Source organism: Leptopilina heterotoma, unplaced genomic scaffold, assembly GCF_015476425.1.
Source record: "Leptopilina heterotoma isolate Lh14 unplaced genomic scaffold, ASM1547642v1 Lhet_369, whole genome shotgun sequence".
NCBI lineage: Eukaryota > Metazoa > Arthropoda > Insecta > Hymenoptera > Figitidae > Leptopilina > Leptopilina heterotoma.
In genome coordinates, this window is record NW_025111048.1 from 429,548 (window position 1) to 448,912 (window position 19,365).

The 19,365-nt window shown below is 24.6% G+C and overlaps 1 protein-coding gene and 1 long non-coding RNA gene across 9 annotated transcripts in view; both read left to right on the forward strand.

Annotated features, from left to right (window-relative positions):
- Window positions 1-1,524: 1,524 nt before the first annotated feature.
- LOC122505785 overlaps window positions 1,525-19,365 on the forward strand; it is a 48,590-nt gene continuing 30,749 nt past the window's right edge. For all 8 annotated transcript variants that reach the window (XM_043617608.1, XM_043617610.1, XM_043617609.1 and 5 more), the window contains exon 1: window positions 1,525-1,684. In XM_043617608.1, coding sequence (XP_043473543.1) covers window positions 1,543-1,684 — 142 coding nt within the window. In that variant the 5' untranslated portion in view covers window positions 1,525-1,542. The remainder of the gene's footprint in view (window positions 1,685-19,365) is intronic.
- LOC122505786 lies at window positions 13,929-14,813 on the forward strand. The gene is made up of 2 exons (XR_006301945.1): window positions 13,929-14,216; window positions 14,668-14,813. It is a non-coding gene; the product is annotated as an uncharacterized LOC122505786 (long non-coding RNA).

Consider the following 19,365-nt stretch of genomic DNA (forward strand, 5'->3'; position numbering starts at 1 on the left):
AAAGTGGGGAAATCGTTTTCTTTGAAACACCTGGTCGTCGACCCGTGCTTTTTACATACTTTGCATTTTACCCGTGGTGTGATCTTAGTTCATTAAACTTGGATTCACCACTCATAAATTCTTTCATGGATATTGTGAAATTCGATTGCCACAAAAGTTAATGACACCAAGTGTGAAATTGCGAAGTTGAGTGACCATTGAGAAGTAGGCAAAATTCTCTTTGTTTAATTTGATTTTTTTTATTTCTATACTCGTCAAAGTTAGTCTTGAATTGGTTTTTGAGTTTTAATTATAAAAATCTTATGTTACAGTAAATTTGTATTTATGTTTATGTTAGTGTGCATATTTATATATTGAGTCTCATAGTTTCAGTTTTATGAAGAGTAAGATAATTAGATTGTATTTTGTCAAACTATGAGGATCAATAAACAGATGATTTATTTGGAAAACATTCCACACTCTGCAGCTACAAAATTATTCTCAGAGGCATTAATTTTGAGACAAGTAAAATTGCGCGTAATTAACCAATTTATTAAATAATTTGCGTACATTCGTACACTGTCATCGACAATGATTCATCGCTAATGTCTTGAGTTTCAAAGAGAGAATTTTGTTACTGGGACATATTTTTTTAGAAAGAAACAAATTTTCAAAATTACGAAGCTGATTGTAACATCTTCCTTTACCCAATTTGCATATCTATACTCTTTTCATATATAAGGATTAACAAAATGAGAATTAGAATAACTGGTCTCTAGAGACGTAAATCGATTGTTGGGAACATAGATAATGAACATGACTTTTGTGATGATGTTTTTAAATGTTCAGCGACATTTTAAACGATCTTGTTTTAGCTTTGAGGGACGTGTTGGTTCAGAAGCGGGGAGGAAAAAATTTTTTAACCAGGAAAAATCATTTGGTATTCCTTAAGGCAAAGAATGTATATAGATCGGTAGTTTTAGCATTGGGGTGGTTTTGTACGGAGAATGACTCAGAGGGAAGTCGAGCCTGGGTCGGGGAGGTCGACGTGCGAAAGAGGGGTCGTACAACGAAGAGCGCCGGCGCTTTGGAGTCGCGACGTCGGTAACCCACAATCAGGGGGGTTGTGCGTCGTAGTGCTCTTCGTGCCTGGACCTTATGCGCCTAAAAGTGCCGGCAGCCAGCGCATACGAGTCGGTCCTTGGCTGTGTGCGTGACAGCAGTGGGATTTGTGTTTTTCGTTGGTGTCGTCGATCCCGTGGTACCCGCAATTCACGTCGTCAGGTCGACGACGTCGAGACATTATTACCTCCCGTCCACCACCGCACTGCAACAATAACAACAACAATCACTACCTCTCATTATCATCATCATCATCCATTGAGTCATATAGGGCAGGTATCGGTGCGGCATTCGCCACCGTTTTTCCTGCAGGTGCGATAATAATGCGGTACGTGCCGCGTCATCGATTGCAAGAAAAGTGACGGGGAGAAATGTGATAGGGAGAGAAAAGAGGCGCCCTAAGAGTTGGTGCCTGACCGGGAGGGGTCGGGAAGGAAAGAGATGCAACGAAAATCATCAAGGGGCACTTACATCGCTAACAATCTTCTTCTTTGGGTGCTCTGCGCTCTCCTAACATTATGCTGCTTCTTCAGTCAGCCAGCCCTAGGGGCCCCGGGCCCCCCAGATACCGGCGTCAAATTAGGTAAAAAAAAATATAATCCTCTTTACTTTCTTCTTTTAAAAATTTACTGGTTGCCAGTCAATCATAATACTGCCAATCATTTATTATAGCATCCATTTAAAAATCATATTTTAAATATTCTTTTTGTTTAAAACCATCATGAATTTATTGAAAAATTAACCGGGATGCTTGGGGGGGGGGAGATTATGCCAATTCTGATCAACGACGAAAAACATGCCAGTTGACTCTGAACATTTAAAATATTTTTTTTTTTTGCAACGAAAAAAATAAAATCTCAAAGTGAGAAGGAAATTCCGCTTAACAATTATTTTACATTTTACTTTCAATATTACGAAAGGGTAACTAACTGCTCCTGACGTTAGCACTGCGTTCCAGTGGTTGGCACCCTTCGAATAAAAAGAAATAACTATAGTTATTTATATACTTATTTATATAAAAATATTATTATTTATTATTTATTTATTTTATTATTTATTTATTCTAAATTAATTCATTTTTTATTTATTTTATTTATTTATTTATTTTTTTTTATTATTTTTATTATTTATTTTTTTTTACTTATTTATATACTTTATTTTAAACTAATTTTTAAAAAATTAGTATATAATATAATAATGATGCTATCACTCGGTCGATAAAATATTAAGATGATGAAAAAAATTAGTATGTTTTGCATATGATTATTAAAATTTGGGGCATTTTTTTTTACAAAAATCAAGTATATACTTTAGTATTTTTTGTTATTTAAAGAAAAAAAAGAAGGTGCCAACTTATAAAGTGCCAATGACTGGAACAGTTACTCTATTCATCTACAAAAAAGAGAAATGTTTATATTTAAAAGTTTTTATAACTAAAAGATGAATTTTAATTTTTCTTCTTTGATTGTAATTATTCCTCTCAAATTGAAACAAATTTATACTAGGCAAAAAAATTATGTTTGGAAATTTTATGAAAATAGTAGATATTGAAAATCATTGAATTGCAAAAAGTTTTTAAAAATAATTAAATTTTACAAAAAAATCTATTAAAATTATTGACAATAAATAAATGTCTGTGTGATATTTTATTAATTGTTTTTTAAATAATTGAATTCCTAAAAAACATTTTGTTATTTACGAAAATAATTTAATTCTTGCGAACGATTATATTAGAATTTTTTTAAATAATTGAATTTCCATTAATTAATTTATTACTTTTAAAAATAATTGAATACTTGTGATGAATATTGTTATTTATGAAAATAATTAAATTTTGCAAAGCATTTGTTTAAAATGCTTCAAAATAATTGAATTTTCAGGATTAATTTTGTTATTTATTAACATAATTGAATTCTTTTGCAGAATTATTTATGTAAAATTGAATTCTTGGGAAAAATAATTAATAAGAGTAATAATAATTGAATTATTTAAAAAAAATTTAATTAAAATTGTATGTAAAATAATTGATTTCTTTTTATCAATTTTATTAATTTTTTTTTTAAATAATTGAATTTCTGTAGGTAAAGCATTTTATTATTTACGAAAATAATTGAATTCTTGCGAATGATTTTATTAGAATTTTTTTAAATAATTAAATTTCCATGAGTTAATTTATTACTTTTAAAAATAATTGCATTTTTGTGATGAATATTATTATTTATGAAAATAATTGAATTTTGCAAAGAATTTTATTAAAGTGCCTCAAAATATTTTAATTTTCGTAAATAATATTATTATTTATCTTTAATAATTGAATTATTGTGAAGAATTTTATTAAAATCTAAAAGAATAATTATATTGTTTTAAAAAAATTTAATTAAAATTGTATTTAAAATTATTGATTTTTTTGTTTCACAATTTTATTAAAATAATTGAATTACTGTGAAAAATTCCAATATTTTTGTAAATAATTGAATAGTTGCAAAGAATTTTATTAAAATTTTCAAAAATAATTAAATTTCTGAAAAGAATTTTATTATGTATGGAAATAATTGAATTATTGCCAAAAATTTTATTTAAATCTTTAAAAATAATTGAATTTCTGTGAAAAATTATGTTATTTTAGAAAATAATTGAATTCTTCATAAACATTGATTTAAATAATTAATTTTTTCGAAATATAATAATTATTACGAAAATTTTATTTTAAATTAATTAAAGTCCTGAAAACACTCTACGTTATTTTAAATTAATTGAATTCTTCGGCGAAATTTCATGAAAATACTAGATATTGAAAATAATTGAATTTTGAATATTTTTTAATAATAATTTAACTTTTTTAAAAAATTAGTATATTTAGTTTTTTGAACATTAATCATCATTTTAATTAATTTTCATAGTAGAAATGGAACTTGTATTTTTTTTTAACTGACAGTTAATATCGCGTTTGACAAAAGAAGTAAGTTGTCACGCAAGATTATTGACAAAAAAGTTTTACTGTTCCAAAAAGAGTATTAAAATTTGCCTCGTAAATTTTAATCCATACTACGATTCACGTAAACATAATCTCATGAGACCAGCTGACATAAATTGATGTACGAGCTTTGTAGGGGACTTTATAAATCCATTATATTATTTTACTCAAATTCATCGCGTTTGATTTATCACATTTTAATATTTCAATAAATAATTTAATCAGACATTATTAATTAATATTATTAATAAAAAAAAACATTAAACTCAAATTAATTCGTATTTTCAATCATTTAGTCACTATTTTTTATTTAGAAATGTTTAATTTTGATTTTAATTTAAAAAATCGTAAAACTGAAATCAATTTTCAAGACATTATAAAGAAAATAATTAAAACTGTTGAATGAAGGTATTTAAAAACTAAACAAAAGATCATCGCGCCATAAAAGTAATAAGAATTCCATTTTAAAAACCTCTTTAGCACGAAAATTTATCACAAAAGAATTTTTATGCAGTAGACGACTTGGAAAATTTATTCTCTGAAAACTTTTTTGCACAATGTAAAATTCATGAAAGAAAATGGAGAATTTTTGCAAAACAAAAAATTAATTTAAAAAAGTCTAAAATAAAGACAAAAATTTTTCACACATAATTTAGGATAAATAAAATAAAAGTTTATCAATAAAAAAGATTTAATTCTTTTTAACTTTTTCGTTTATTATTGTTTTAATCTTTTCACACCGCGATATAATAATATTTATGTTATTATATTTTTTTATTCGAACCATTTTTAATGCCTCAATGTATTTTTTCCTCTATAAAAGCTTCAGTGGGCGTATAATCAATGTTTGACGTGTGTTCACTTGCCAACAGAAAAAATTTTTTGCAGACACTCTGACGCTTTTTGAAAAATAAAAACTATTTCGGTTTTAATTAAACACGTTCAAAAGGAAGTAATTTTCATTGCCTTTTACTCTCTTTCATCTGTCTATATTTCGTTATTAGTTTTTTTTCCTTTCTTTTTTGGTCAAATTTTTCAGAAATGGTTGAACATGTTTTGCAAAAAGCACATTTATTGGAAAAGAATTTTTTTTTTTGAATAGTTTAGAATATTTCAAATTGTTTCCAGTATTTTGGGAGAAAAAATAAAAAATTTTATTTGTGGAGAGTTATTACATTTTTCATGTGTTTTTTGATATAAAAGTTGATTTATGTACAAGGTCATGAAATGCGGATGAGAAACGTTTTTACGTTTAAGTCAATCAAATTTTTGACTTCTGCAAAAAGCAGTCAAAATTCAAAGTTTTCTTTTACGATTAGGAGAGTTGGAATTTAATTTTATGCTGTTATGAAAATTATTCATTAAATTGTGGATAATTTTTTAAAAATATTTTCCTAGCTCAATGACGCTATTTGGTAGTTGTTGACAAAGGTTTACATTGTGTTTACACGAAAAGGTATTTATAATTTATTTATGGGTATATATTTGTACACAATTTACTCCCTTTGTATGTGATAGGGTTCGATACTCCAAATATATCAAATTTCTTAATCTACTTTTTATGATCAATTTCACCCAATGGTATAATTCTTATCTTATGTTACCTACGTATCCGTCAGTGCCAAGGTTTCCGTTTTCAGTTCCTTTTGCCCATACTGACTTCGGCCTCATTAAGGTCTTCTCCCCATTTATCTCCATTTATCTCCAAAAATATTGTAACTATAAATTCAAATTTTCAAAGATTCTAATTTAAACTCTTTTCAAAATTCAATTATTTCTAACAATTCACACAATAACTCTTCTAATATTCAATTATTATGTAAAATTTTACCTGAAATTAATTTTTTAATAAATTTTTATTAGAAAATTTTTAGAGAATTAAATTATTAACATACGAAAATAAATAATTTATTCAATAATTAAATATTTCTTAAAATTAAATTTCTAGCGAAGAATTTTATCAAAATTTTTAAAAATAATTGAATTCTTTCGGTGAATTTTCAAAAAAAAAAAAAATTAAGAATAAATGCAATTTTCTATCATCATATTTTAAAATTGTATAAAAAATAATTGAAAATTCTGCAATAAGTTTTGTTATATTTATGAAAACAATTGAATTCTTGCAACGAATTTTATTAAAAATTTTTTTAAACAATTGAATTTCTGTGAAAAATTTTATTTGTGAAAATAATTGAACTCCGGAGAAAAATATTATTATTCGTGAAAATAATTAATTTCTTGTGAAGAATTTTATTCAATTTTTTTTTTTAAATAATTGAAGTTCTCAGAATTTAAAAAAAAATTTTGAAAATAATTAAATTCTATCGAGAAATAGGTATTTCATTAAAAAATCTAAAATAATTGAAATCTGACGAAGAACTTTATTAAATTGTTTTTTAAATAATTGAAAATAATTCAAATCTGACGAAGAATTTTATTACATTATATTTTTTAAATAATTGAATTTCTGTGCAAATGTTTATTTTTGATAAGAAATAAATTCTTGTAAAGAAGTTCATTAAAATTATTTAAATAATTGAATTACTTTGAAAAATTTTATTTTTTACAAAAATAATTGAATTGTTTCTAAAATTTTTAAAAACATTTTAGACAATAATTATATTCTTAGGAGGAACGTTATATTGTACAAAAATAATTTTATTCTATGATCAATTTTATTATAATTTAAAACTTTGTAGTGAAATTCATTTTTTAATCAATTTTTATTAGAAACTTTTTCCAGAATTCAATTATTTAAATACAAAAATAAATAATTTAATTAATAATTGAATATTTCTTAAAATTGAATTTTTATAAAGAATTTTATAAAAAAATTTTATAATAATTGAATTCTTTCGGCGAATTTTAAAAAATATTTTAAGAATAAATGCAATTTTCTATTATTTTATTTAAAATTGTACAAAAAAATAATTGAAATTCTGCGATAAGTTTTGTTATTTATGAAAGTATGATTGAATTCTTGCAACGAATTTTATTATAAAATTTTTTTAAAGAATTAAAATCCTGTGAAGAATTTTATTTGCGAAAAGAATTAAATTCCGAAGAAAAATATTACTATTTATGAAATTAATTAATTTTTTGTCAAAAGTTTTATACAAATTTTTTTAAATAATTGAATTGCCTTGAAGAATTTTATTGGTAACGAAAATAATTGAATTCTTTCGAAGATTTCTACAAACATTTTTGCCAGTAATTGTATTCCTAGGAAGAATATATTATATTTTACGAAAATAATTTTATTCTACGACCAATTTTATTATAATTTTTCAAATTTCTAAAGCATTTTATCAAAATTGTTTTAAATAATTGAATTTTTAAGAAAATATTTTATTATTTATAAAAAGAATTGATTTCTAGTGAAGAATTTTTTTTCAAATTTTTTTTTTTATATTCGAATTCCCATAAAAAAATATATTATTTGTGAAAATAATTGAATTCTTAAAAAGAATTGTATTGAAAATAATTGGATTGTATAGGAAAATTTTATTAAAATTTCAAGTTTATTAACTAAATATTATAAAGAATTTTGTCAACATTTTTTTAAATAATAGAATTTTTAAAAGAATTTTATTTAAATTTTTCGAAATAATTGAATTTCTCAGAACTATTTTTTTTTTAATTTTCTAAATATATTTGAATTCTATGGCGAAACTTCATTAAAAAATTAAAAATTATTGAATTGGTGCGAGAAGTTTATTACTTTTGAAAATAATTGAATTTCCAAAATCAGTTGTTCTTAAATTTTCAATTTAAGTTCATTAAAATTTGATATTTTCTAAAATTTCAAATTAAAACCTTTGAAGTTCATCTATTTATAAAGATTGTAAACTCAACTCTTTTGAAATTCAATTAATTTTGAATTTTTTAATTAAAATTATTCATTAAATAATTTATAAGTAATAATTTTATGATTGTTCTTCAAGAATTAATTTATTTAAAAAGAAATTATTGTCAGAAACAGAAAAAATTGAAGGGTTTGTATTAGAATTCTTGTCAACTTCATAGTTTACGAGACAAACAAACAAAAAAACACAAAAATTCAGCATTTTCTTATAAATTCTAAAAATTTAATTTTTTCCAGAACTTTTAATAAAAATCCCTGACTTTTTCCTGACTTCCCTGACCAATTCTAATTTCCCTGATTTTTCCCTGAATTCCCTGACTTGTGTCAACCCTGTTACTAACCAGTGTTTGTAAATAAAAAAAATCTCTTCTCAATAACAAATAAAATTAAAAAGAAATTACTTGTAAAACGAAAAGAAAAAAGTACAATCGACATAAGTTACAGTCAAATATTTGCATTGCAACTCCTTTGATTTTTTTCCCATTCTCTGTGGGAAATTTAACTTTTCATACACAATTATATTTACCACCCTCTTTTCCATGAGTGTGAAAGTCTCGAGCAAACATTTCTTTGTTAATTTATTAATGCACTGCTACTCGTTAATTTTGCAAATGTAGAAAATTGTATGAATAAAATTTAATTTAAAGCATAATTGCAATTTATTCGAAAATAATTATTTTCAATTTAATTTGTGTTTGACATTTATATTTTTAATTGGATCGCAAGTGATAATCATTAGCAGATATTGAAATATATAAATTTTAACGAGAATTTATAGAAACAATTAAAGTGAAGATAATTTTTTAATTAAATTATATGAGTATATATTTAATTTCATGGAATTGAGTTTAATTATTCAAATTTACAATTCAAATACGTAGTAGTTTAGAAATATAATATAGTGGAGTATATAACATTACGACTTTACAAAAATAATTATGCTATAGAAATCCTTGTCTGACTAAATCTGGTGCACGTCTACTGCATAAACAAGCTTTGCTTTTTATAGTCGTCTCTATTTGAATGTCTGACCAAAACAGAACATATCCCCTAGAAGAGAACTTGAGAATTTACCCGACAGTTGCGCTCGAAAGTTTAGAATGGTTTTGTAATTTAACAAACTAGAATGTTGCATTCTCTTAAGTTTTTGTTTCCAAGCCCCAGTTCCAGGGTCAAATCTGCGGCCAAAACCCTTGGATGTATTTGAAATTTGTTAATATATTTCATTCCAGGGTTTTTTTGGAGTCGATGATTACTTATCTGAACATAGTTTTTTAAAATTCAAAATGGCGGATCCAATATGGCGGACGAATTTATGAAAAATTGATCCAATTGGTCTAAAAGATGTTACTTTGTCAGTTTTCGGGGTTTCTTAATATTTTTGTAGAAAATTTTCAATTTTCAAAAGGAAATAAATTGCATCATTTCTATTTCTTAATTACAATTGCTTTAATAAAATTCAAAGTTTTTTAAAAATAATGAAAAACAAATGTTTATAAATTCTCTTTGTCAAAATGCAAATTTTAATTGAAAACGAAATTGAAAATTTTAAAATTTTTAGAAAATAAAGGAAAATATTTTACTCAAAAAAATGTTCTCTTACATTTATTTACGAATTTCTTTAATTGTAAAATTATTCGAAAATATCAATAATTTCTTTTTTTAATAAATATTTCATTATTATTATTTTTTCACGCAGGAATTAAGATTTTCAAAAATTTCAAATTCAAACCTTTTTGAAATTAAACAACTTATATAAGTATTATGATTATTTTATATTCAGAATATTCATACTGTTTTTTCTTCAAAGTTATTGTCATAATTTTAATTCAATTATTATTTTCAAAAATTTTTAACTAAAATTCTTCTCTATAAATCAACTATTTTTTAATAATTTTTGAAAAAGTTCTTTGAGAATTTTCAAATACATTTTGTTTAAAACTCAATTTTATGAAATTTCGATTATTTGAAAATTCTTCAATTAAATATTCATTAGAAAATAAAAACTTCAAATTACTTATTTAAAAAAATAAATTAATTAAACTTTTTTAGAAAAATTAATTTTTCAGAATTGCCAGTTAAAAGTAAAGAAAATTCAATTTTTCAAATATCTTAATTGAAAAACTTTTCAAAATTATTCAATTATTTCAATACTAAAGTAAACAATTTATAGAATAATTGAATGTTTTTTAAATTTTATTTCTTATTTAAATAATTTTATTGACAAATTTTTAAATAATTAAATTCTTTTGACGAATTTTAATAAAATTTTTAAGAATAATTACATTTTACGAGAAATTTAATTGAAATAATTGTACTAAAAATAATTTAAATTCTGCGATGCGCTTTATTATTTATGAAAATAATTTAATTCCTGAAACAAATTGATTATTTAGCAAAATAATTGAATTTCTGCAAGTATTTGTAATTTCTCAAAAATTCAATTTTTAAAAATATTTTTAACTAAAATTTTTCTATAAATTTATAATTTTTAATAATTAATTAAGTAAATATTGACAAATTCTATAAATTTCATGAAGAATTTGAATTATTAACATTTTGCAAAAATCTAAGTTTTATAAAATTTCTAATTAAATTAATTGAAAATTGAAATTTTATAAAATTTCAAATTTTAAAACCTTTTGAAGTTAATCTATTTATGAAAATTGTAAATACAACTCTTTTAAAATTGAATTAATTTTGAAATATTTAAGTAAAATTATTCATCAAATAATTTATAATAATAAAATTAAATTGCAATCCATATTTTGATTTTATAAACAAATTTTGAATTATAAATTTTTAAATTCAATTATTTTTAAAATTGTTAATTTTATATAAAATAGTCACAAAAAAAAGTTGGCGAAGAATTAAATAACTAGAAATTTTTTTTTAAATTAAAAAATGTTAAACTAGTAATTGATTACATTTAATGTTATTATTACAAAATTAATAATTATTAAAAAAATAAGAAACCTTTATTAATTTACTTCACTTCTATTGGGATGTTATCAAGTCAGAACAAATGTAACTAATTGCTTCTCCATTTCATTTGGCACCCATCTTTTGCAGACATTGACCATCATACAGTATATATATATCTTGTGAAAAAAGCCACAAGAAATTACGAACCAACAGTTTTTGTGATCACATTATTTTTATAACAATACACCTTTAAAAACGTGACCTTAACTGTGGCTACTTGCCAACTTAATTCCTGTAGATTGTATCGACAATTGTTAAAACACAGTTAGCAGCATCTACTTTTCTTATTATTCTCTTTTTTTTTAATTGAGAAAGCTAATAAGAACTTTTCTTTTATTCTAAAATTAATTAACTGAAATTCTAAAATTAATTATTATTACAGAATTTTTGAACACTCTTTTCGTTAAATTATTAAAATTTACATATTTTTCAACTTCCCTCATCTATTTAGATTTCTCAACATTTCAATTTTATTTCTATAATAAACTTTTATAAATCATCAGATAATTAAATGTCACATAAACATTAAGGTTAAAATTAGATTCGTTACTTTTTCTTTTTGTATATAACATGAGACGTCTTGTAAAAAGAAAAATTTGATTACAATCTGCATAATAATGTAAGATTATTATATATTCATAAAGATTGAAGTAATTACATTAATAACTTACCATAAATCAGATAAAATATCATTATTTTCGAATTTCTTAGAAATATAAATTATCTTTTAGTCTAATAAAAATTTTTTTTCTCTAAATAATTTCATTTTAAGTGCGACTTTAAATTTTGCCTTATGTTATGTCTAATTGAACGTCATATTGTTAAAATTCATAATAAAATTGTTTATTTTCAAATGTTAAATTTAGAATAATTTTATATTAAATAAATAAAGAAGACGATATTAAGAAAGTTATCCGCATTCTTACTGCAGATTGTTTCACTTGTGTCAATAAATTAAAAAATCGTTTTTTTCAATGAAACCTTTTTTTTTTGTTGAATATAAACAAATTTACAGTATCTAATGATTTACTCACGGAATTATAAGGAAAAAATGCTCTGGTTTATTGTTTGTTAAAAATGTATTAATATTGGACAGCCATTAATATTGGAATAAGCCAGGAATTTTATGCCAATTTTTCACAAAATTAAAAAAAGATTTATTGTCTTAAATTGTTTTTAAAAAATCGCTTTTTATTTTAATTTTTATAGATATCTATACTGTTCTCTAAATTTGAATTACTAATAATAATTAATTTAATAGTAAAAAATCAATCACTGATTCAAATAAATAAATAAATTAAAAAACATTATCGAATTAATAGAAATTTTGTGAAATTCAACTAAAAATAATTGAATTTATTAAAGAATTTAATTAAAAACTTTTTAACAAACCTAATTTTCAAAGTATTTTAATTTAATAATTCATAAATAATTGAATTTTAAAAAGAATCACATTTTAATGTATTCATGTTTCTTAGTACGAAGATGAATAATTAAAATTTTTATTGGTTATAATTAAAAAAAAACATACACACTTAAAATTTTTTTAAAAAATTGAATTTTCGCAAAGTTTTTTTGAAAATTCTGAAAAATAGAATTTTTGAAATTTTCGAATTCTATTGTTTCAAGATAATTGAATTTTTATAAACAAATATTTAGAAATTTTTGAAATAATTGAAATTTCTTTACATTCTATTAAAAATAATTAAATTCTTTTAAAGAGTTTTATTACAATTTTTCAAAAATAATCAAGGAAAGTTAGTAATCGTAATTATAATTTTATTTTTAATTTCTTCGCAATATATTCAATTATTTTCATAAATAGTAAAACTCATTGTAGAATTTCTATTATTATCAATACAATTTTAATCAAATTCCTCGAAAAATGTAATTATTCTTTAAAAATTTTATGAAAATTCGTTAAAAGAATTCAATTATTTCATGAAACTGTAATAAAATTCTTCTCAAGAATTTAATTATTTTCATAAATAACAAAATTCTTCAGATTTACTAAATTCTTTTGAATATTATTTTTAAAAAAAATTCTTCTCTAGAATTCAATTATTTTCATAAATTTCCGTAAAATTCTAAAAAAAAACAATTCAATTATTTGCAAAATTTTTCATAAAATTCCACTCAAACATTGAATTATTTTTCATAAATAATAACATTCTTTTGAAGGATTCAATTACTTTTATAAATAGTAAAATCCTTCGCAGAAATTCATTTAGTATCAATACATTTTAATAAAACTGAATAAATCAAATTATTTTTCAAATTTTTAATTAAAACTATTAAAAAAACATTATTTTAAAAAAAATTAAGGAAACTCGTCGAAAGAATTTAATTATGTTCGTAATCAAATAAATTTAAATTTGATGAAAAAAAAACCGAGAAAATGAGGACAAAACTAATTAATCAGTATTAAGATGACTCAATTACTGACAATTAGAATTTATCATATATATTTAAGAACTTTACTATTTATGTATCATAACTGGCAATAGTAATTGACACTTGAAGCCATATTGCAACCAGTATTAACTTTCTCGAATGGAATGTATACAATGAAATTTTATATGCTTCTAACTGGTAAAATGATGTTTTACGAATATAGTCTTTTTTATTTGAAAATAATAAAATTAAAGGTTTCTTTTAAATTTTATACCTGAGAATAGACAGTAGAACACTCGTTAAAATTTGTCACAGATTAAATTATAATTTTTTGTCTACCTCTATGTGAAGAAAAGTGTCAAAAAAACATATTGTGTTAAAAATCTTACGCTCTCTTCGTCTAAAAGTGAAAAAGCCCTCAAGAATATCTTCGTAAAATCTAAGATATATCTGTTTCTTTCTCCCTTCGACATAAATCGCAAAAGATTATCCCTCTCTACTTATTTAAATATATATTCGCTTCCTTTACGAATAAATTAAGCGCAATAATAAAAAAAAAAATATTTAGAATCAATAATAAAAAATATTTCTTCAAATAATATTGTTTTTAGAATCTTCAAAAAATTTTATAAACATCTAGAAGGAAATTTTATTTTCCTTTTAGTTGAGTTTTCCTCTACTTTTTTTAACTGAAAAAACACAAGATCGAGTATATATAAGACGTGATCAAAATGTAATAATTAACATAAAGACATTTACAAAAAATGTATCTTTCAATAATAGCAATTTTTGTGCTCTTGTGTATGTCACTTCTCACAGGAGAAGTCTACGCGTGCGTTCAGAGAAATGGCAAATGTCGTAAAAATTCTCAATGTTGCAGTAAACGTTGTGGAAAACGTAAGTTTATATTGAAACTTTTTTCCATTTTTAAAAAATAGTTGACAACTTTTTTAAGTAGGTGATTTTTCCATTTAAAGATAAATAAATTCAAAATTTTCAAAGATAATGATTACTCTTTAAGTTTCTGTAGCACTTATTTTTTATCTAAACAATTATTCGAATTACTTAATAGTTCTGTTGAAAAACCAAAATTCTGTGTACGTAATAGTTATGATTTTATACAGGGTTGTCACATTTTTGTTCTTTTTAAATTCCCTGACTTTTCCATAGGTTTTCCAAGTTGCGTGGCAACCCTGTTATAGAAAAAAATATAAATATTCCTGATGATAATATTTGTATTAGTGTTTTAGTATAAATATTTCCAATGGAAACGATTATTTACCAAGGAGAGTAAATATATATTAATTGTCATAAGAAGGAAGATAACATTTTTAATTTTATTTTACAGTTTCTAAGAGATGTGATTAATGGAAGTTTGACAATTCACCGAATGGCAGTTTTCGTCCAGATTTAGTTTTAACATAATTTGATGCTCAGTTATTTGTGTAAAGTTTCTTGTTACCTCAATTATTATTAATAAACTATTAAAAGGTATTATGTCTTTCGTTTTTTACGTTCATTAATGCGCATATCTTTATTTTTAATAAAAATCCTTTTTTTATAATCAGATAAAAATATTCCACTTGCTATTGGCAATAATTTAAACATTTCCCATTAAAGATGAGGATGATCCTCTACGGAGGAAGTTATAGCCGACTAAAGTAATATATTTCCTCGCAAAGAGGATTACCTCAGAGACTCGATCTTATTTACTATTACTTTTAATCTAGTCCATCCACGTCCCATTAGTGCCAGGGGTTATTTTTACAAAGCTCTGTTTATAAACATAAGGGTCAATTCCATTGAGAGGTTGCCCACTTTCAGAGCATATTGCTGGAACACCTCATACCCTATGAGAAAATCTCAACACCCACTAGATTTGTTTTCCTTATCAACAGCCTTTGTCTGGCCCGTAGCTTCCGCAGCTTTCTTCATTAATACAATAGGTACACATTATCGATTGGAGTTGAAGACTCCTTCATCCCTGGAACAGCTAATTAGTAGTTCATACACACTGCCTCTTTCAAATTGCTTGGCTTGTTAATAATTTATACCTCAAACCATATCAGTGTTTACTCTATGTAATTATTAACTTCTTTTTAGTTTTAATCTACCATAATATTCGTTTTTTTAAATAGTATTTGACTCGTTCTTTGTTTTTGGTAAGAAAAGTCAACTTCTTTTTTTTTATACTTTTGTTGCGATTATTTATATTTTAGTGTCAAGTCAGTTTTCAGCAGCGCTTCTGAAATTGAAATCGCAACCTACAACGAATAACGAGATAATGTCACAAAATTGTAGGATAAGAAATTGCAATTAAATGAAAAGTGTAATTTAATTTACGTTGCTCTAAATTATTGCAATTAAACTAATTGAGGGCTCGGATCGAAGAACCGACGCTACGCAATGTTCTGGGCGTTTACAAGCGTTTTTCCGATTTAATTTTAATTAATAATAATCAAAATTGGGACGGGGTTTGGTAAATAATCATAAGAAATAATTCTATCTGAATAAATTGTATACTTCAAGTGAACGCAATTTTGAAAAGATGGAAATGATGCACGAACTTTCTAATATCTGAGTCTGGTGATCTTGGACATTGGAACAGCGGGTTGTAGTTCTTAGCAAATGACTCCTTAAGTGGTTGTGTTGCACATTTGTTTTAAAAAAAATTTAATAAAATAATAATTATTACTTTTATTTTATGTTTCTTTAACGTTTTCCTCTTCGAATCGCAACAACCAATCAAGGGTTTATCCTTGATTGTTTAAAGTGCGAGATTCGTGTTTTCCCCGTTTAATTTACTAAAAATTTAGAATTTAGAAAAGAGTAACTAAAAATGGTTGCGGAATGGGATGTTTTTAATTAATAAACATTTATTTCCCTTATAAGTTTAAATTTATTTTCCCTTTTCTTTTCAAAATTTAAGCGTAAACATTACAATAATTATATTTTCGCCTACCGCTAAACTTATCCTACCACCTCCACTTCGTAAAGATGGGCCTTGTTTAATTGTTTTGTCTTGATCACCTCGATTGTAGTTTTCAATAATTCTTCGCTTGATCCCTTGAGATGTCGATTATTTTAAACACAATTCTTACGACCGTGATTTTACTCGCGTTAATTCTACCTTTGATGTGTTGATTCTTTTTCACCACTATCGATTAACCGAGTTGTTAAAACTTGTCTTAATTAGTGTAGGAAACTAATTAAGGGACAGTTAAGAACACGTCTTCTTATTATGAATGACCGATTAATACTGCCCTGAATGAACTGTGATGTCAATTTTTATACCAGAAACTATATTTCTGTTGGAAGGAAATTCTGCAACTATGACATTCCTCAGGGATCGTTGTCCCATGTTGAAATAATTTATTATTTCTTTATTTCGAAGGAGTACCCCTTTGGATCGCTTTTTCTGACTTTGCTTTCTTTTGAATTAAGCAAGTCAATAGTATATTAATCCATGATTGCCAAAGACAAACAAAATTACTTATAATAATTGTTGCTTCATTATTTGGCAATCATTATTATTCTTTTATATTAATAATAAGGGTTAACAACCTTCCCAGTGTGCACGTTCCGGAACAATTCCGGAACAATTCCGGAACCTTTCTGTAAATGTTCTTTATTTCCATTAACTGTTACAGAACAGTTGCAGAACGTGCACACTGGGTTGCAGCAATAAGTTATTGAACTTTTTCTGATTTAATTATTTATTATTTAATTATTTATAGTTATTATTATTATTGACATTGTTATTAGTTTTAATTGTTATTGTTGCCATTCTCATTATTATTATTATTTTTACTAATTATACATATTATTATTGTTTATTGAAAATATGTTACGATGACTTAACATTAGAATACATATCTGTATATAAAACTAACGGATGCTACTTTTTAACTCCCGGTACTTCTTCAACTTTTTTATAAATCCTATGGGAAATGAAAGTTGGTTCTCTTCCTCTACATCGGAAATAGTTTGCCAAGGATACTTCCTACACCACTATCTTTTTACATTTTTTTCTACAATTAAAGAAATGACTCTTTATGCTTAAGTTACTTTTCTATCCTTTTAAAAGTATGTCTTGCTCATAATCAACATAAAGCCTCTTTTTTTACTACATTCTTTTTAATTTCCACTAAAAACTATGTTTAGCAGTATTTTTATTATTCTACTCCTATTTAAATGTGTAATAATTATTTAGTTATATATAGTGGTTAAATGAGTGAGGGATTAAGAGGAATGGGAGATAATAACATTTAGAAAAAGAAACTTTCCACTTTTATGCTAAGAAGTATAGTGTAAAAAAAGAGATCACCCCTCTTAATTACGGACGACGTCGCCTTCCTAGAATTATACGAACTGTGTATCTACTCTTTTAACTAAGCTCTGCAGTGTAATTAGGACACACCCTAAGGCAGTCAACTTTTTTTTTTGAAATATAATCGTGATTGCTTTCTTCCGCCATATTTCTGTATTAGTAGGTGATTCTTTGTTTTGGGTAAATAGAAATATTTCTATTCATGCTAAAAGCGAAATATGTTGCTTTCTTGAAATTTAATAATTCTCTTAATAATAAAATGATACTAACGTTATTAAAATTTCCACAAATTTGGATATATTGGTCACTGTAAAATTCTTTGACATTACCAGATAAATAAATAAATTTACCAAATAAATTATTATGTGCTCATGTTACGTCGAATCGTAACCTACCTTTTTAACATTTTAGTTCCTCGTTTTAAGTATGAAATTCCTAAGACATCTTATTCGGTATGAGGATAAGAGTCAATAAATATTAAGATGTTGAATTTAATTTGCATTTATTAAAATAGGTTGCAATTATATTTTCTTGAATGTCGGAGATAATATTGAGAAGCCGTGAGAGAGGATCAGTTTCCATTAGACTAATAAATCACCTTAAAGAATTTGAATTTAAGTTGCATTTATTAAATTGGGATTTCGGTACTTCCAAATTGACATTTTTGCAAAGAAGAATGAGAAAGGCATCCTTCAATTTCGAGCCTTATAAAAAACTCTTGACTTGTAATTTAATAATGTAGCAACCGTTATGTCTCAGAACGAAACTTAACATAACCCAAATTATATTTATTTTAATTGGCCGGCATCGGTGATTCAAACCTGATTTATTTACAGAGCGGAAAGCTCTGATATTAATGGACAGGTTTCAAGAAAAAGGAACTTAAATTAAAATTAAAATTATATAAGTTTTTATTTGAATCTTTAACAATTAGAATCAGAGAGAAAGAGTAGATTCAGATGTCTTCAGGGACACTGAAACAAAACTCCTTCAGTGTAATGTCGAAGAAATGACTTTGTCTAGCGGAAGCAGAGAATGCAGTAGATTTCCTTCAAATTGTTTTCGAGACAGCCAAAGTGAAAGGTTCGGAGTCCAGATGTCGATGCAAATTAGATGAAACACCCCTCAGCCTAGGAGTGACCGAATTATTTATTTGATATTCATGTCGATGTAATGCAGTCCTTACACTGAAAAAAAAAGTTCATTGAATCAAGTAAATGCATTTTCTTGACCTGATTTACTTGAAACAAACCCATATTTTCTTATTGGAAGAAATTTATTTTCTTGTGTCAAGTAATTTTGAGCATTGATCAAAGTTATTGGAATAAGAAAATATGGGTTTGACATAAGTAAATATCTTACTGTTTCAAACGAACTGTTTTACATGCGCCAAGTCTCGAAAAAGTATTGAATCAAGAATATCATGTTCTCACGTCAAGTAATTTACCTTGAGTCATTTGGTATCTTGAGTCAAATAATTTTTTTATTTCCTTTAAAGCAACTATTTATTTCATCCAACACCCATAGTCTTGAGCCAAGAAAATGGGAAGATTAATGCAAGTTAATAATTGTTTCAACTCAATTAAAAATTATTTTGTTTCAAAGAAATATTAATTAATCTAAGCATTTCTTTTACTTGAAGCATTTCTATATTCTCATGTTTCAAAATCATTAATTTCTTGCGAGAATGTTATATTTTCTGGAATGAAATATTTT